At 29.2% G+C, this 21,348-nt stretch overlaps 1 protein-coding gene across 1 annotated transcript; it reads left to right on the top strand.

Moving 5' to 3' along the window:
• Positions 1-3,180: 3,180 nt before the first annotated feature.
• LOC115885826 lies at positions 3,181-5,724 on the top strand. Its single transcript, XM_030904853.1, has 4 exons — positions 3,181-3,251; positions 4,193-4,336; positions 4,398-4,833; positions 4,893-5,724. The coding sequence occupies exons 3-4, from the start codon at positions 4,557-4,559 to the stop codon at positions 5,369-5,371; spliced, it is 756 nt and encodes a 251-aa protein (XP_030760713.1). The 5' UTR covers positions 3,181-3,251; positions 4,193-4,336; positions 4,398-4,556; the 3' UTR covers positions 5,372-5,724.
• The last annotated feature ends 15,624 nt before the right edge of the window (positions 5,725-21,348 follow it).

The following is a 21,348-nucleotide window of genomic DNA, read 5'->3' as shown; positions in this document are numbered from 1 at the left end:
TAATGTTGCCTATTCTAAACAAGCAAGAAAAAATTTATTTATAAGTTAAGTTTTATAACATCTCTAATTAAATTTGGGCGAAAAGAATATTTCTGTTTGCTGTAGGTAATTTTTCTCAGGGAAAATACGTAATAAAAATGACTTTTAAGTCAAAAAGTCAAAAGGATAAATTATTCCAAAAGGACTGTCCTTTTCAAAAAGGACAAGTGGGCAACACTAGGGTATTTCTGGCATGGAAATTTGGCAAATCTACAACTTGGTTTGAAAATATGTTCGGCCACCCATGTTTACAAAAATGTCTAAAATGTGCCTAAATGCCCATATCTGAAAAAAATTGAAAGAAAAGTTACCAACCACAAACCTAATATAGAACTGTTTCCCTGAAGCCTGAGTCACCCTGTAAATATTCAAAAGTAACTGAAAGTTTATATAGAAGTAACTGAGTTTAAATTGAAAATCGACGTTGGAGGATTTTCGAAAACTGGCCAACGTTTCAACATAAGTATGTGGGATACAATGTATTATTATATTAGACCTTATAACAAAAACCTGGGACGAAAAGCGTTAATGTAGTATATTAATATGGAGTAAAAATTTACTAATTACTTTACTTTACTTTACTACTCAAATTCGTTCCAAAAAACGATACGCCACTGGCCATTAGAACAATCCCAAATGCGCCTAGTTGCCGGGGTCGGAAATTTTAGACTTCTCTGTCTCTTCTGTCCTTGTTTGACACATTGGAATGTTTGATACACTACCAACGAGTATTTATGAATGAGATGTTCGGTCTATCTTTATAATGTCTTTGGTTACAATCCTATATATTACTATTGTTAATCTAAGATATTACTATATTTCCTTTGAAAAATTCTTCCCATTGCAAATATAGCAACATATAGGATGCATTATAATATATAAATTACTGTTACACACACCACATTTACCACCAATTGTCATATTGTTTACATTGTCTGGTAATAGTTTTGTGGTGAAGTGGCAGGACACATGCTGATGGGAACCGTACGGAACCCATATACATATAACTGTAATGTATGTGTGTAATGTATATGACGGAACTCCCGTCTGATGTCGATAGTAGCACCCATAAAATAATAAATACAAGAAGAAGTGTCAAGTCAATGTTAAATTATGGAAACAGCGTGGCTGCCTGGGTAACTAATTTTCAGATATGGCGGTTAGACATTTTGACAGACTATGACGACATAGAGATGACAATTTCACTTTATGAAATTTATTTCCGTTTCCGGTTTTTAATGGCGGGCTGCTCGGGAGGTTTAAATGAGGGTTAATATACTTTTACTCTTTCTAGTAGTAAATAATAAACAAAATTACTCAAAATATTTATTTGGAATTTAGAACAATGTAAATATGCAAATCAACACAATTAAAGAGCTATAAACCAATAAACTACTAACAATATTAAATATTTAAATATCAGAGATGCTGTGTTAAAGCGAATTAGTAAAGTAACAGTGCATTGACTCAGAAACTTGAAGATAAATAATGCTTTCACAGTCACGGATAAATAGTAACCAGCAGAAAAAGGCAACTGAACCCACACAAAACCTGGAATCAAAAAAAATATGTAAAAATATAAATATAGGTACCTACATAAGACTTTTGTGAATTAAATCAAACAGGACTTGAATGAAAATAAAATGAATAAAATATGATATACATCTACCTCATTTGTATTTTTAAAATAATCTACATACATAGATTTATAGCATTATTGCTATGAAAATACATAATAGGTACCTATATGTGATATGTAATTACGCATTTCTGATCATCTTAGAAATTTAACGTAGGCTATTAATAGTTCAATAATCATAATTTACCTTGTATAACTTGCTTTCTCAATTGCTCAAAATCACTGATCAGTCTTAAAGTAGAGATACGGAAAATCTTGAAAGAATATCCCAAGATCCTAAGTTTAAAGTTAAAAAAATATAAAAACAGTTAATATATTACCTATTTTTACCTATAATATGGCCCATACCTACACGCCGAAAGTCGATTTCATCATTTTCTTCATGTAATTAATATCATATATACTTTATTAAAGTGTTAACAAGGAACTTTATATCAAAAAACATCTTTTGTTTTATAAATTTCAGCCGAAATATCAGAAACAAAACTTCCAATCAAATCTAAACGGCAAAATTAAAATGGCGCCCGACCTTGCCAGAGGCCTCGGGGGCTGACGCTGACACACAGACAAAAGACAAAAGAACAGGACGCCGACGTGCATAAAAATGTTCCGTAGCAGAAATTGACAGGAATCATATAGAAATATTCAGATTTTTGTCTAGGACAGTCTAGAAGGCCATGCTTTCTGCCTGGGTAGGACCGCGCCAGAACTGTTTCCAATTTTCCGGTTTACTGTCACCCCCCTGGTGCTACCAGGGGGGTGACACCTAGCACTCATCACATAATCGTACTTCTCGAACAGTACCACTAACAACTGTGTTCAGCGTCACTCTCACATAATGTTGAAACACACAAAACACTCCGGATTCTAAAGCTTGTTGATATTCCGATATACCAATATAGTTTACCCTAACCGATATATGGGAATCAGATATATCATTGTCTTCACATCCGGAGTCGTTTTCAACATCCTCAGGAGTCAATCCTTCTGCATTATTAATATCCCGCTGCTCCATAATATTCATTCTTCTTTCCACCGTTTCTTCTGGATGCTGTCGATTCCAGAAGAATTCATAGAGTCTTTGGAATAGATCTATTTCTACAAAATTGCAAACACAAAACAAAATAATAAATAAATAGAAAAAATAGTATACACAAAATCATACCTGTGTCGTCTCTCTATACCTTTGTACCACACGTACTCAAGTTTTATCCTCGATATATTCCAGCAAACTTATTCATTTATAAGAAAATGAAAGGGAACCTTTGAAAAATATTAACTTTGAGAACCAGTTTTTCCACTCCAAAGGTCAATGAACTTTCAAGGAAAATGGTGTTTTGGTGTTTTGTAAAAAAAAAAAAAATAGGATTGATGACCTATGATGAGAAAGAACTGGTTGGATAGGAATGCAACCAGTACAACCAGTAGAAGGTTAATAAAGTAGGGAGCAAGTATAAAACACAGGTATAAAACCGTCTGCAGTTACAACCACAGGTTACAACAGACTGTACTTTCAAGAAGTTCTTGAAATAAGTTTTATGGTTTCGGTTTTTAGATTTTCCCTTTATTTTGTGTTGTGACTTTATTTTGTGTTGTGACATATTAGGTAAATATTTTTTTAAATGAATCCTGAAAAAATTAATATTTTGCAAATAATTTCGATGAACAATTTTTCTGACCCTCATTTTATTTTTAATTCAGACTTGATTAATACTCAAACTAATAACGTGACTACACCTAACATCACTACACCAGTTATTAATTTCATTCAAGAATTAGATAATTTCTTGAATGAAATTGATAATAGTGACATTATAAATACACACAACCTTTTTACACCGTTTGAAATGGAAAACTTTGCTGATTTAAACAAATTTTTAACAGATGTTGAAAATAGAGACATTGATTTTAACGAAATATTTTTAGAGGAACTTACGAATGACTCTATTTCCATTTCAAAATTTGAGGAGACGTTAATACAGAATAGTAAATGTAATAATTCTGTTAATAGTGATGGACATGAAGAAATTAATAATTTTGATGATGAACTAGATTTAATTGAATGTATTGATGACTCCAAAAATGAGGGTCAGACTAGTTCCTGTCAAAACATTTCTCCTTTTTCACCGACACACTCTCAAAAAATAGAGTTTAGTTCCGATGAAAAAGGAGAAACGTTTAAGAATAAAATCGAAAATAGTAAACCATCCTTTATTATCAACAAAAAGAAGAAAACTTTGAAAAAGTATTTAAAACCCTTTTCAAAATTAAAAACTCTTAGCTTCGCTCTGGAGCAATTTCTTAAACAAACAAACATAACAAGTGAAAATAATGCAGAACTACAATATTTAAAAAAATCTTTCGATAAGTTAGTGGATTCTTTTAATTAAATATTTAAATTTTTTTTTCATTTATTTTTTTAATTAAATTATATTTATACATTCTTTTTTCCAAACTTAACCTTGCATATAACAGAATAAAATTTAATAATAAAACCATAAAATTATTTTACAGAATAAAATTGAAAGATGTTTATTTGTCCATCCTGTAAAAAAACCTTTACTCGTAAAGACAACCTATCTCGCCATTTAAAGAGTGCCTGCAACAAATCTTCCTTTCTAAACAGATGGTTGACAAAGTCTACACCTGAAGAAAAAAGTAAGATTTTTTCATTTTATGTTATAACCTTTTGAAATTAACAAAATAATTGTCTTTATAGAGAAATATTGTGAAGAATGCAAAGAGTCAATATCACAAAATTTATGGTTTGGTCATCTGCGATCAAACACATAAAAATAATTCTAAAATATTTGAACAATCAGGAGTACAAATTATTAAATCTGCATTCAAAGAACGAATAATAACATATAGATTATCTATGGAGGAGATGATCTTAAATGTTAAAAATTACTTTATAAAATTGGAACAAAAGATTCTTCGTATATTTGAGGATCAATTAAGAAAACACACATGCCTTAAAATTAATATGGAGCTTTTTGGCTATTATTATAATCCAAGTACTGATAATCATGATGTAAAATCATTCAACACTCCATTTAAAGTAATTTGTAATAGCAGTGCAACAAAGGATTTGATAGAAGAATTTGTAACAGTTATTGGCGATAAGGCAGATGAGTTTGCAGAAAAAGATTCCGGTAAGTGTTTAACTTTAATCTAAAATATATATGTAATTAATTTTTATTTCTGGTTTCAGGATGGATCTTACTTAATTTTATTCATTTGGAAATTAACATCAATAAATTCAATCCTTTGAGAGCATCATCATTTATTGAACTACCTCCTGAAATAGTACGACGTCAAGCTGTAGTTAACATAAGAAATAACGATGACTACTGCTTCGCATGGTCCATAGTTGCAGCTCTTCATACTCCAACAGGTGTTGACTTTGTTACATCATCATACCCTCATTATTCAACGGTTTTGAACACTGCAGGTATTAACTTTCCAATATCTTTAAAAGACATCAAGAAATTTGAAAATCAAAACAATATTTCTATCAATGTATACGGTTTAGAAAAATATTATAATAAAATTTCTAATAATGAAGAATATGAAGTAATTGGTCCTCTACATTTCACAAATGCTAAAAAAAATATTCATGTTAATTTATTATTGATAAACGATGATGATGGAAATCTTCATTATTGCTACATTTCCGATCTTTCAAATTAATTTCTAAACAACTTAGTAAACACAATGGTAGAAAATATTTATGTGAAGGATGTTTGCAATATTTTGATACAGAACAAAAATTACAATACCATAATAGTTATGATTGTGATCATGTTAAAATTAATTTACCTTCTAAAGAACTACTTAAAGATAAATGTGGAAATGTAGCATATGAAAATATATTAAAATTTATAAATTATCAAAAACAAATGGAAGTTCCTTTTGTGATTTATGCAGACTTTGAATGTATTTTAAAACCTTTAAATAATAATGAAAATGTAGAAGATCCAAATAGTTCATATACTGTAAAAAAATTTGAACATATTCCATACTCTTTTGCATATTATATCAAATGTTCATTTGATGATGCATATTCTAAGTTTAAAAATATAGAGGTTTGGATAGCGAAAAAGTTTTTATAAATTCTCTAGAACAAGATGCGTTAAATTTATATCACACATTTTTAAAGACTCCTAAGAAAATGAATACTCTAACAGAATTAGAACAAACTACACATAACAATGCTAAAAACTGTCATATTTGTGATAAGCCACTTTTAGGGGATAAAGTTGCCGATCATTGTCACATTACGGGCAACTATAGAGGACCAGCTCATTCTTTGTGTAATATAAACTATAAAATTCCTAATTTTATTCCAGTTATAATGCACAACTTACGTAATTACGGCAGCCACCTATTTTTAAAGAATATGTGTTCAAATAAAGAACACCTATCAGTAATTCCACAAAATAAAGAGAAATATATTTCTTTTGAAAAACACATTCTCGTAGATAATTATTTTGATAAACATACAAAAAATAAAAAAAAAGAAATTTATCATTGAGATTTATCGACTCATTTCAATTCTTATCATTTTCTCTATCTAATTTGGCAGATACTTTGAAAGATGAACAATGTAAAGAAATAAAAAAGATTTTCGAAGATGAGGAACATTTTAAACTTATTCGTCAAAAAGGTGTGTTTCCTTATAATTACATCGATAGTTTTGAAAAATTAGAGGAAACTGCTTTACCTAAAAAAGATCAGTTTTTTAAAAGTTTAACAGATGAACATATTACTGATGAGGAATATGAAAGAGCTCATAAAGTTTGGGATTTTTCTCAATCTGCTTGGTTGAAAAAATTTATAGATTTAAACACAAAGTTACGTAATGAGTCTAAAAATGAATTTGATCGCCCACGTATAAATTAGCAAATAATAGTATATATGGAAAAACAATGGAAAATGTGGATAGAAGAGTCGATGTAAGACTTGTTACCGAATGGGAAAAAAATAAAAGAAAAGATGGAGCTGAAAATTTAATAGCAAAGCCATATTTCAAGGACTTAACAATTTTCTCATAAAACTTAGTCGCTATTCAAATGAAAAAAATACTAGTTACTTATAATAAACCAATATATGTTGGATTTTCCATACTAGATATTTCAAAAACTGTCATGTACGATTTTTTTTATAATTTTTTAAAACCTTTGTATAAAGATAATGTGTCTCTTTTGTATACTGATACAGATTCTTTTATTCTGGAAGTGACAACAGAAAATGTTTACCATGATATGAATAGAAATATTCATAAATTTGACACTTCCAATTATGTACCTAATAATATGCATAATATGCCAATAACACAATCAGTGGTTGGCAAATTTAAGGATGAATATGCTGGTGAACCGATTGTAGCTTTCTATGGTACCGGAGCAAAAGCTTACTGTGTAAAAACCGAAAATGGTTTATTAAAGAAAGCGAAATGTATAAAAAAACATGCTATTAAAAATCAGTTAGACTTTATCCACTACAAAGATGTTGTGGAAAATAATTCTAAAATTTTTTGCTCTATGTATGTGTTTCGTTCTCGACTACATACAATTTTTACCGAATTAATACATAAAATTGCATTGAATTCCGAGGACGATAAAAGATGTCAAATACCATATGACTATAAAACACTTGCTTGGGGTCATCATGATATTTCATTTTATCAGTGGAATGCTGATCATGCAGACCTCAACATATTTTTAAATAATATTTAATTTAATATTATTTCTTTAATTTAAACATTTAATATGATTCACTGTGATTGTATTTTTCATTCCTCTTCTAAATGTTTTAACTCATTAATTTAATAAATTAAATTAATGAGTTAAAACAAATATATTTATTAATATTAATTTATTATTCCCTTCAGAATGTTTTAAACTTATCATAATTTATACATATTAGTTATAGAGTTATCAATATATAATTAATTATATATAGGAACAATTTATATTTTATGTATTTTAGTTTTACATAATTACAAATTAATTACATGTTAAAGGTAATAACCTATTTAGAATGTAGTGACTAATATAATTATTTTATATGGTAGATAAGTTTTTATTTTAATTAAAAATATACTTTTGTATGGATAATGCATTTTAATGAAAAATATACCTACTTGTAAATACATGTTTTGGCAATATTTCATTTCTGTTAACCCTTCTTAAGATGTGTTTGGAAAGGTTTGATAAAGATATTGATGATGTTACTTATAAAACCTATGAAAACCGACTTTCTACTTTTAAAAACTTGAATGGAAAATTGGAACCTGAGGTATTAGCAGAAGCAAGCTTTTATTATATTTCATATAGTGACGTATGCAAATGTTACTATTGTGGAACTGAAATTTATGAATGGAACTATGATGACTGTCCTATAGAAAAGCATCACAAAATTTCTCCATTATGTAATTTAAATGAATGTCTATGGTTAAGCCAAAACAAAAAAAATAAGAAACAAAACATTCAAAAAATCTAATAATTCACTGGAACGTATAATTTTGATGATATTATTATTTATTAATTTACATCTTTTTTTCAACATATATTTCTTATGCTAATAAGTATTTATATTCATCTATAGAAAAGATATTGTCAAATATCATTTGGTAATCATCTTGAATGGAAGTAAATTCTAGATAAATACATTCTTTCAATGGCTCATCAAACCCATTTTATTCTCCTTTATTTCATATTTCAAAATGTTATTTATGTTCATTATCCCCCCACTGTAACCCGATGTGAAATATGTTTTTCGAATGAAACAAACATTACACTTGATAAAAATTGTCAGTTTATGAAAGTTGGTTTAATCAATAATAATACGCTTAGTTTTATATATCCCATCAACAAAGGAGAAAATGTTAATAGGTTTTTTAAATCATTATTCAAACCAAACCATTTTTGATACTAATTGGATTGAAAGATTTGAATTAAAATATTCATTTTCAAAATGAATCATTCAACTATACTAAATTTATTAATGAAAAAAATAATGGATATAACATTTTTAATATCGTTAATCTCTTTTTAACTTTTACTATATTTTTGTATATTACAATTTTAATTATCTTTTTTAATTATAAATTTCAAACAGGAAATTTACACTTTCAATAATCAATTTCATTTAAAATATTGTTTTGAATAGACAATAAGCAATGCGCATGAGTTGACGATATGAAAAGGTGGGGGTATGAATTGGTAGGGGTTCGAATATTAAAGTAAGAGAAGAACTTAATAATTTTTAGTTCGTTCACCATGTCTTCTAAAGACTTTGAAAATCTTTTAAATTCAAAAATTTTCTTTTTGAATAAATCTTCATCAAAATTTGTTATTGTTGGTATTAGCAATCAAGATTTTTCACCGAAAATTATAATCGGTGGAAAAAATGGTTTTTCTATAACTCTAAGTGAAGAAAATTGGAACAGTTTTTGCAATCATCGAGGAGTTATTGAAAATTACTTCTGCTTTCCCCAGCAAATTAACGAACCCATGTTGAATATAGACAACTTTAAATTATATTTTGAGAAAGTCAACAGTCTTCCTGTTATAAAAATTAAAGAATAATATTCAAGATATATATATTTAGGATACGAGTCTATAGAAACATTTTGGCGATTAAAGGAAGTTGTGGATTACAGGATTTCTATTATAAAGAAACAAGAATTTTCACTTTACTTTAAAGTATTCCAAACCAGCATTTCAATTCAGGAAGGTGATCCTATTCATAATATTTATCGCATTTTGCAACCCAATCAAAATCCCAACAGTGAAAATGTGTCAACCATGTTGGAGTTCCTGATACTGTACCCGGAGGAATTGGGAAAAAGGTTGAAGAGGAATGAACTCAAAAGAAAATATTATGAAGAAATCGGTGACTTTTCAGGAAGAGAAAAATAAACTTTATGTGTTAGTGCAGTGGAATTTTGCTTATAAACAAGCACGAAAAAGTGAATTTAGAACTTATTATTTAAATAGACTTCGTTTTGAAAAACGAATTAATAATTGTAAGATTATTCTTGATCCAATACTAAGCAAAGAACACAGAACTAAAATGTATTTAACACGATTTGCTAATACTTGTATTTAACCAAATATTAAATAAAACTATATTATATTAATTAGTGCTTTATTTTATTTTAAGTTACATAAAACAACTATACAACATCATTTTTATTAATCCATGTATTAAACTTTTTATCTAATCCTAACCATTTTACATAAACTTTGTTTCCTTTTCTTCTTAGAATTTTTTCAACGAGGTATACATCAGAGTGTTTTGCTTTCTGTAACTCCTGTTCATAAAATCCACCCTGAATTTCCTCATTTCTTTTATCTTCAATTGTATATGTTCTGGGATTTGTCATCTTTACTTTTTTAATTCTAAATATTTCATTTGACTAATTTGGAGTGTAATCTTTGGAAAACGCCTCGCGATACTTGCTTATACGCACATAATCTCCAACTTTAAATTTAACAAGTTTTGAATCTACTGTTTTAGCATGAGTAAAGATTGATCTTAAAATCTTCTTTTCATTTTGTTTATTTACTTGGTTTGGTTTCATTCCAATTGTTGAATGTTTGGTGTTGTTGTAATCCTTAACGATATCTTGTAAAATATTAATATCTATAATTTCCTTGCAAACTAAACATTTTCCACATTCTGGTTTTTAATGTTCGGTTTACTCTTTCAACTACACTTGCTTTTAAATTGGAAAAAGTACTATAATGATTAATTTTAAATCGTTCCATCGTCTTTGGAAATGTTGGTTGAAAAATTCTGTACCCCTATCCGTTTGCAAATTTTGTGGGTTGGTTTTTAAAGTAAGTAATATGGTTTTCATTGCTGTGGCAACATCCTTACCAGATTTTGTTTTTACAGGTTCTGCCCAAACATATTTTGAAAACACATTTATAACAAATAAAATATATCTATAACCCCTGTTAAATTTAGAATATGGTTGCATTTCTACTAGATCTGCCTGTAAAAGATCATTTAGTCCTTTAACAATTACCCTTCTTCGCATAATTTTTTTTCTAGCAGGTTTAGGTAACTCATTAACTACTTGTTCCTTAATGGTTGTCATACTTTTGAAATTTTACCAAAAGATATTTTGTTTTGAGAGTAGTTGTCCACAAAGCTTTTATACATCTCTCTCCATTCTTTTAATTTTTGTATTTGTTCATCCTTATTAGTTTCAATCAAAATTTCATTAATTTTAATTATTTCTTTGACTAGGTTATCTAGATATTCTTTAACTGTTGTTAATAGAAAATCTTTTGTTTTATTTGCCGAATTTTCTACTTCCGTTTCTATTTTTGTTAGTTCTTCATCCAATATTTTAGAGATAGTATATATAATTTGTGAAAGATTTTCTATATATTGTCCACTGTCTAAAGGTACATCAACTAATTTTTTACCATTAAGTGTATCGTTTATAAGTTTACTTTTAGTTTGATGAATATTATCAATATCATTTCTAGATGTTTAATTCTTTCTTTTTGATTTTTAATTATCACTTCTCTAATTTGAGTGTTCATGGTCTTATCAATTTCATCAATATCAGCATTAATTTTTTTATTTTCTTCTTTTACATACTCTTTCAACGATTCTAGACTTACATAAAGTTCATCCAATTTTAAATCGAACTTCTCTAAACTGGATTTTATTGTAGAAATTTCATCTTTACTTTTATTTCTATCTTCACTTTCCAAATTTTTTTCTGATTTTAATTTTGTAATTTCAGCTAATGTATTATTAAATTGCTGTCTTAGATCTTGTAGTTCTTCTATGTCTTTTTTATGGTTAACTAAGTGCATATTTAATGCTGTCGCTGTAATTTTTTTCAGTTCTGTCAATTTTATCATGAACATTCTTAAAATAAGCTACTTCTTGATTAACTCTTTCGTAAACGTTGTTTGTGAAATCTTCAAATTTTGTTTTAATGTCATTTTGAAGATTTCTTTTGATTGATTCAATTTGTGATGTATCGTTAATGGAATCTTTAATTTGTTCTATTTCTGTTTTTAAATTATTAATTGTTTTTATATTATCATTAAATTTTATAATTTTATCTTCATGTTTTGTAATTTTTTCATCAAAAAACTTAATTTTCTTTGCAAAATTATTATTGTTTGATTCATTTTCACTTAATCTCTTATTTATGTTGTCTATACTACCTTGAAAATGTTCAATTACTTTATTTTCAACATAGTTTACATCTGTCTTAAACCTATTTAATTGTGTATTTACAGTGTTACGTTTAGAAATATGACAACCGAATTTATCAACAGACATGGTTTGATATTGGTAAACAATTGATTTGTTTATAACTATCAATTCTTATTTATAGTATAACTTTAGCCTCCCTTAATTCCTCAATTATAGATAATATTTCATTGTTGTGGGCTGTAATGCCAGCATCTGTAGATGATAGTAAAAGACGAAGTCGATCCACAAGTTCATTTATATTATCCCAATACACATAATCTGTATTTGATTTGTTTATTTTTAAAGTTAAACCTTTCCCTTTCTGGAAAGCAGTCGTTCTACTAGTTCTAAATGGTGCTTTCGGTTTAGCAAAAGCTTTAGTCAACCTTTCCAATGGTGTTATTGTTTTAGTTTTTGTAATACCCTTTCATTGCAAGTAAGGTCCAATTATTGTTACATATTTATGTGAACTATTTCCTTGCACTTGCTCGTTGGGATCAAAATTTCTACGATATGCATTAGTTCTTTTTAATATGTCCATATCATTTTCTAAATCTTCATTTTATATCCAACAGGTTCTTTTAAAAAAGTAATTCATATAAACCAACCGTTCCGGGATATTTTATACCTTCCACATGAATATTTTTACCAATTATTTCCACAGGTTTTTGTGTTAAACCCAAAAAAAATTTATCTCTTTCGAGATCATGCACTATTCCATAATTATGATCAAACTTAGACTTTGTATCTTTCACACCTTCATCTATATATGTTCTTGGTAATTCATGGAAAGCATTCAACCAATCATCATATCCCGAAGTCCCAACATATGTTTGAATAGTTTGTCTTGTCTCTTCTAATATATCTGATAAATTTCTACTTTCTGAATGGTTAAATTGTGAAGGAAATGTTTCTGCAATAATACTTGTTTCTTGTATATTGGGAATCTGACTTATAGATTCTGTTGATCTGTTAAAAAATGATGGAGTTTCAGGTGGTAATATAGGAATTTTGCCAGTTTTCGGAGTTATTTTAACTTTTGTAGGTGTTGAAGTTTTAAAATATTCTTCTTGTAAGTCCACAGGTTCTTCTTTTATGTGTAAATGTTCCGATTTTCCAATAGCTGAGACTAGTTCTTGTAGAGGTTGTGTTATTGGTTTATAAGTCTGTTCTAACTCTGCTTGTGTTGTAGATGCTGCTGATTTTAGCATATGATACTTTTCTTTTACTGCTTGTCTTGACTTTATCAACTCTTTAGCTAAACGTTTATCCATGTTAGATAATTTTTAAATGAGGAAAAACCACAAAACTCGTCTTATATATAAATATAGGAATCAAATTTATTTCTATATCTACCATTATTTAATTGACAATCTTTATCAATTACAAGAAATCCATAGGGTTCCTTCCAACATTTAGCACAAATATTTTTAAACTGATCAAATGTCATATCTATCATGCAATGATCATTATATATATGTTTTAAACTTGAAGAATCTTGTTTAAATAAAATCAATAAATTTGAATTTTCACGAATTAGTTGTTTAAGAATAGAAGAGTAGCCCTGAAATATGAAAAAACAATCTGTGTTTGTATGTCTACCATGTGTAAAATAATCTCGAATAATTGATTGATTGTGACAAGGAATATCATCGAAGATAATAACAGAATTTGGTTTTATTTTATGAGGTGAAATAACATTTTCATCATTATCATATTCAAAATATCCAATTTCTTTCATAGGTTCTAAAAGTTGTCTTAAATATTTATATTTCGGTTGATCTAATGATTTTGAATATATATAAACATTTTCGAACCTAATACCATTAGGATGTTCAAGCAATGTTAACATAACATTAGTTTTACCACTTCCACTACAACCAACAATTAATCCAATTTCGAGCCACCACCAAACAAAGCCAGTTGATATACCACAACAACTAGCTCTCACTAGAATATTGGAGTCAAATAAAGATGTACTAATTGGATTTAGAAGCTGGGAACTTGTTGAAAAACAACTAGCAAACTTGAAGCTCCCCGTCATGTAATAATTGCCTTTCAAGAAAATCGAAAAGGAGATGTTAAAAAAGATATGAGTCAATTTGACAATGTAGATTTAACAAATATTAGAATATTTTTAAATTCCGAAAGGTATCCTTATCACGACTTATATTTAAATTTCAAAGAGAACAAATATTCATCTTTATATGCAAATTTTCGCTATTCTTATTATGGTACTTCTAATGAACCTATTTTTAATCCTGAAAAATTCAAGGAGATTTCACTAATTGCATATATTGATTGTTCTCACCAAAAGGAAACGCTTCAAACGGGTTCTGTTGTAATGAGAATTGAGTTTGAAACAAACAGTGCGATCAAAAAAGACACATCTGCTTATTATCTTATTTTACATGATAAATTATTTAGTTACAATCCTTTAACAAAGATTGTCAAACAATTATAAACTTTTACCCCCACTCTCTTAATGTTTAGTTTTGATATCAAATAAGTAAACAAAGTCTGTAGTAGTAAATATGTCATCAACACTTCAACTAGAAATACAAAAATTTATTTTTAAAATACAAAAATTGCAAACTACTCAAGACAAAAAAGTTTAATTAAAAAGTTTAGTGAACTTATATACAAGGATTTAAAGATGAGAAAAACACCTTTTTACCTAAAGAACTTGCAGCCTTTGATGGACATAGAATCTCACATTATATGTTTAAAAAACCCTATTCATTAGACTTTCTGTCACCAGAATGTCACAGACAGGCGGTATGGTTAATGAAAAACCATCATTGTATCAACTGGAATGAAGGATTTACACCTCACCATTATTTTTCAAATATAATTGAAAAACTCACTGAAGAAGTAGAAGTGGAATTTGTTTATGTTAAAGGAGCTGAAAAAGCTGCGTTTGTAAATAAATATTCCAAAAAACCTGTGATTGAAATAGATGAACAACCAGCTTTGCCTATCGGAACACCAAAATGCTTTCATCATTCTAAGTTAACTTGTATGGGTGCATTATCAAATGTATTGTATTTGTACGATAATTTTTTTATGAATGAATAAAAATCTATATAATATTTATTACATCTTTTATTAATAAAATATAATTTTTAACTAAATTAATACTTCTACATCAACTAAATTATTGGATGAATTATCCTGGTTAACTAAGTTACTATTCATGTTAGTGTTTACATCATCTGTTACTTGTTCGCAGGCTATTCCCCCATTTATAACAAATTTATTTAAATATGTTATTTGATTTATAAAGCCTAAGTCTATCATTACAGAGAATAATTCTAATGTATCATAATTTTCATAATATTGTGCACACGCACTCATTCCTTTTTCATATTTACGAATCATATCATAATATATTTTTTCCATCTGTCTAAGTTTTTGATAAGTTCCATGAAATGATTCATAAAATTCTTGATGAATATACAGGGTGTCCCAGAAATGAGTGCAGATATTTTAAGAGGTGGTAGATCTGGTCAAAATAAACATATTTTCTCTTTACCATTTTTAAAATAAATTGAAAATAACTGAGTTATTTAACTTTGAAAATTTAAAAAAATAATCGCAACATTTTGAGAACCACCGGCAGATATTGCCAACTACATCCAATTACCTCCGGATCAAGCCCGGATTTCCAGTTAATTCGACGCACTGTGTTGCCATATGGACAAGAAAGTATATGTTTACAAGTAAGTCATAAAATCACAACACCTGAGGAGTTTGCAGAGATGCATTACATTTTTTTAAGATTGTGATATTATTACATAAAATAAATTAAAAGTTAAATATTTAAATGTTAAATTAAAAAAACTTACTCCAACATTAACAAAAGAAATACTTATGACAGATCGATGTAACTGCGACAGTTCTCTTTTCGATACACACTTAACTAAATACACTTCATTGTGCTGCTGCTTTACTTGTACGTGCTATTATAAAAACTGCTAAAATAACAGTCCCCATTTTTAACTTAACACATTATTTTCGTATAGGCTTCATCACAATTTGAACCACTGATTTACAAAACACCTTGAAAAAGCACACATTACACATTACTTTGAATATCTTTCTGAATGAATAAATGTTGAGAATTATTGTTCTCTTACCGCCACTTTACGAACTACTTTCAATCTAAGAAAATACATGTTTCACTCAACAATTTTAAATACGTATTTTTGCTTTTCGCTATTTTTCGATGTATTTCGACAATCCCGTCAACAGCCCAACCATCCGTCGGCCAAGACAGCCACGCATCACTGGTTGGTAACTGCTCACTGCTTCTTTGTCGCGCCGGCGTGTCGAGCTTACGTCATGCGAGTTGCCGTGGATTTCAACAATTTCAAATTCAAGACACTCGAAAGCAATCAAATTCTTATTAAATTTTAAAAATAAAACAGAAAAACATGAAAGGAAACAAACAAAACACAAATGAATTGATAATTGATAAGGTCACAAAAAAAATTTCTAAATTGTTTATCGTAATTCAGAATTCCAATATATCGAAAACAGCCCGACGAATAATCAATTCATTTTCGTTTTTGTTTGTTTCCTTTCATGTTTCTCTTTTTTATTTAAAATTTAATACAAACGATTGCTTCGAATCTCTTTGATTTGAAATTGTAACTAACTACAGCAACGTTGCTTTTAACATCGTCGTCTGACGCAAGCCTGCCACGACGGCGCGGCTCAAGCGACCAGTTCACACGTGGCACTCTTGGCCAACGCGCGACGGTAGGAGCTGTCAAAATACATCGAAAATAACGAACGAAAAATACGTATTCGTGTTGATGAAACATGTCTTAAATTGAAAGTAGTTCGTAAAGTGGCAATAAGAGACGGTATTCAAAGTAATGTGCGCTTTTCAAGGTGTTTTGTAAATCAGTGGTTCAAATAAAACAGAGAAACATGAAAGAAAACAAATATTGAATTCTAAATTACGATAAACATTTTAGGAATTTCTTTTTTGTGACCTGGTTGTGAACAATATGATGAATCATTTTCGTAAACGTCATAAACGTAATGTTTTAGTTAATTTTCGGTGGTTTTTGTTAAGTTTTCATTGAAAGGGTAAGTACTAAACATAATTAATGTGTTTTTTTTTCTATAATAATTATTAATAATGAGCACTGATGAAAATTTAACATTCTTAATTTTTGAGTAGAAATTTTTCTATGAATTTATAAATGTAGAACTATGTAGAATGTGGATAACATAGGAGGTTACAACACTGCAAGGTTTAGATACACCGTAGAGAAATCTCAGGTGAATAAACAAGTGGCACTAAAAAGTTTTTTCAAATTTCCCGGAAAATGTCAAGAAAAATTTTAAATTTTCAACATTTTTTTTTCGCAAAAAAAACCTCATAGGCGTGTTTCTGGGGTTGAACTATACTACCAGTTAAAATATCTGCACTTATTTCTGGGACACCCTGTATATTACTGCGCTAATAAGTTCAATATTCTCATTTGACATTTTTCACCTTAAAACAAAATATATATTTTTAAATATTTCGGAGTACGATATTGACGAAGAGGTCTATGTTTTCTTGATATTGTGCTTCTAACTTCTCCGGGTTGTAACTTGCCTTCAAATCTTCGCAGTAACTGATCTCTAGCGTCATCCAAATGGAATCTCTCGAACACCTTTAAAATTTCTATTATAACTTTTGAATTCTTCGTTACTCTCACGTATGGAACAATGTGTGTTAGTTCAGTTGCAAAATATGTATGTCCCAATGCACGCACAGACTCGTAAAGATTTATCCTTTGTAATAGAAAATCAGCACAAAACTCAGTTATCCTATGACAATCTTGTTTGAGTGGAAAAAATAAATCTTTTTGATTAATTAAAATTATTCGATGACGGAAATCAGTATATTTTTGAATCAGCTTTCTAACAACATTAGTTATTTTTTTCTTATTGTATTGCATCACTCTCGATGAATAAGAGATTCGCTTTACTTTCTTCTAAAGACCTACCTTACTAGCTATATATGACTAAGTAAATAAAGTGGGGATGAAAGTAGTAGGAATTAACATATTTTTGAAATGTATATTATATTAGTGGGAGGAGGAGGAGGAGGAGGATGAGGAGTATAATGAGGAGGAGGATCTCTCATATTCTAACTACTGATATTTTATTATCATGAGCATGTTTGGATATCTCAGCTGGATGTACACTTGATGTACATTAGATATATGACAGAGATATCTATAGGATATTCTATTCTGAGACATCTACAGGATTTCAGGATGTCTGGAGGATATCCTATAGATGTCTTTATAAGATGATCTTATAATGGGACATTCCGACATTCTATGAATATCCTGCGGATATTGTGTGTTATATGGGATCCTAACCTCAACTAATGTCGAAAAACGACGAACGACTCAGGGTCTCACAATGAAAAATTTGTGACAAAATTATAGGTGAAAATTTGTCGAAAAGCGCTTGTTCTTTATCCTTAAACCCATTTTCGTGTTTGATCTGTTCAAACAGAAATCCTATTTTTGTGTTTAAATTAGGAGTTTCTGGAATGTGTGGTGTTAGAAATTATACCTGTATCCTGTGCGCTAACTTTGATGTAAACTGTTGCTGCTAGACATAAACTGCTAGACTCCATAAAGGGTAGTATAATCTACCATACGATCGAAAAAAAACGGCGTCAGAGGTGGCTTGGAAATGAAGATTGCTGTTATTTTGTATGTAAAATTATATGGGGAATGTCATCGATCGTAATTTTCAAGCCAATTGAATGCCGTTTTTTTTCGATGGTACAGTATAAATTGAAAGCTCTTAACTCATACAAATAAACTTGTAAATTTTGACGCAAAATTCATTGACATAATATGTAGGTATATTTTAGAGCTGTTAATAAAAATATCCAATGAATAACGTCAAAATGTGGCTAAAAAAAAACTAAATCGCGAACGTTTTTACTATAAACTAAGGATGAAGTAAGTATTGTCAAATAACAGTCCTCCTATAATGTACTAAAAATATTCTATACTGCTCCCAACATCATCCTTGTATTATCCTATAAATATCCCAAATAATCGTAAAAGGCTTGCCCAGGGATGTCTTGAAGATGACTTTTTTTGTCCCATCTGGATATCCCATAAATATCCTCTGGTTTTTGGATATCCCTTAGATATTTACTATATCCTTGGTGGATATCCTCAAGATATCTATAGGATTGTGTTGTGTTATATGGGTTGTAGCTGCTTTTTGAAGTAGAACTCCACATATTATGCCTTTTAAAATGAAAAGATCTTTTGAAAATAATCGTTTTATGCAGTTAACAGAAAAGGAACCATTTTGAGCATTTCATTTCATCTAGCTAATTTTTGTCACAATTATAGGTTTATCTCTTTTAATGCTGTAATAATTAAAATATGTTTTAAACGTGTAATCTTTTTATTACCGTTGAGAATTTTACTCTACATCCTTTAATTTTTGTTAAATTAATAAAAGGTATATCACCAGCCACCTATATAGATTTTTTCAAATAATAAAGACCCAAGTGCTGACAAAAAATCATAAAAATTAAAATATCTAGGAGAATCGTTGTCTGAGGGGTAGGCAACCTTAATAATGTTTTGAAGATATATGAATTCCCCTTTGAACACCGGAATAATATACTGGGTGTTCCATTTAAAATATAGGACTAACTTACTTTTAAAAGCGACCAATGTTTCATATTAATTTTGTCTCACCCTGTATAACTTTACGGGTCAAATTTGGTTTAACATACAATGGCTATTGTAATTAAATATCAAGCTATATGGGGTAAATTAAGATTTAGGTAGATGTTATGGAAATTTAAATTTACTCTTCATTTTTACAAAATGTGGAATATGTCAAAATCCTTACTGTTTAGAGATATGCTTTTTTAATAAAACTCACCTTTATTTCTTTCCTAGAATCCGAAAATCAATTAATATATAGGGTGTTCCATTACAAAAAACAAAATTCTGATGTGTAACTTTTTTTGGGGACACTCTGTATAACTATATATTTGTATAAAATGCTTTCAGATAACCTAAATATGCTCCCAAAATTTCATTTCGATATAAACTACCGTTCTCCTTGGAGTCACCGAGTCGTATGAGGGGCGCCACCCTGTAGGGTAAGGGTGATAATTTGTTAAGCTGAAATGGGGAATCGCTCTTAGAGAAAAAATACTTAGGAAGTACACTTTATCAGGAAGATCTTAAATCTGATTTGTGTGAGCACAACTCATAAAAATCTAAAAAACATATGGGAGGATTTGAAGGGAAACCAGAATAATATCCGGAAAATTGGCTGAAAGTAGATCACCGAAGGGGAGACTGCTCGAAAAAGCAATATTTTTTTAGTATATTGTTGGTTTGGTTATTAACACGCGCTCCAAGTTTTAACATGGGGCAGACTGTGAGTCCGCACCTATAAAAAGTTATTTTAATGAAAATTAAAATGCCGAAGAATGTAGTAAATAAAAGACAACTTTTATTGAATAATTTTCACTTAATCCGTTTTATTTAAAACATATTCTATACAGTTTTGAGAGCTATATTCTAAACACATCAATTTTCAAAATATTCGCAAGTGTACCGGAAGGTTAACAAAAATCGACATTTCGATGAATTTTTATTTCGGCCAATTTTGTGATTCGGTGAATTTTTTTTCGGGCAACTATCGTTTCGGGTAATTTTCTTTTCGGTCAGTTTTCGTAAATCCAACCAGAATAATACCTATTGTCTCATTCTGCCTCACCTCTTAGAGGGTAGCCACCCCAATTTCTTTTAACACAAACCTATATTATGTAGAATCGTTGAAAAACTTTTGAGTCTCATACAGGGTGTTTCGAAAAACATGTGCCATCTCTTGTGGAGAGATTCCTCTAGTAAAAATAAAATTTATTTTTTATATCAACATGGGTCCGATTCTGCTTTGTTTCGTAGCTACGTTAACGTCTTCATCTTTATTCGATTTATTATAGTTTTCTTCCAAGTGCTTTTAGCGATTCGAATGAAATTGTGTGGTAAAAGTTACTACAAGTGCGACATATTTAATGCTAAGAAAGTGTCGACATATTCACCGGGGATGTACATATTATGGGTTATCACTGGAATATTTTTCTAAAAAATACGTGCGCCAATGGCTTTCTTTTCTCTTGTCCATAAAATTGTGTAGACCGTCAAATGCTGATTAAAAACTGTCTCTTGATATTTTGTCGATTTCGGTCCTTGATGAGATAAACACAATTTAATTAATTTGCCTTAATTCTATTCTAATAGCAACCTTTAAAAAACTTTAAAGCCAATAACTGGCCAAAATGTTAAATAAGTACTTATTGATTCCTCATCAAAAAATATGAAAAAAGTTCCTATAAACATGGGTATGGAAGTGCATACTTT

The sequence above is a fragment of the Sitophilus oryzae genome, unplaced genomic scaffold (assembly GCF_002938485.1).
Source record: "Sitophilus oryzae breed Bouriz unplaced genomic scaffold, Soryzae_2.0 scaffold_41_pilon_pilon, whole genome shotgun sequence".
NCBI lineage: Eukaryota > Metazoa > Arthropoda > Insecta > Coleoptera > Curculionidae > Sitophilus > Sitophilus oryzae.
This window is presented reverse-complemented; position numbering and strand designations above follow the sequence as displayed.

Coding starts and splice junctions, on each gene's coding strand:
- LOC115885826 (XM_030904853.1), top strand. CDS start 4,557: ATGGAGGAGATGATCTTAAATGTTAAAAATTACTTTATAAAATTGGAA. Junction 4,834..4,892: donor GTTTGCAGAAAAAGATTCCG/GTAAGTGTTTAA, acceptor TTCTGGTTTCAG/GATGGATCTTACTTAATTTT.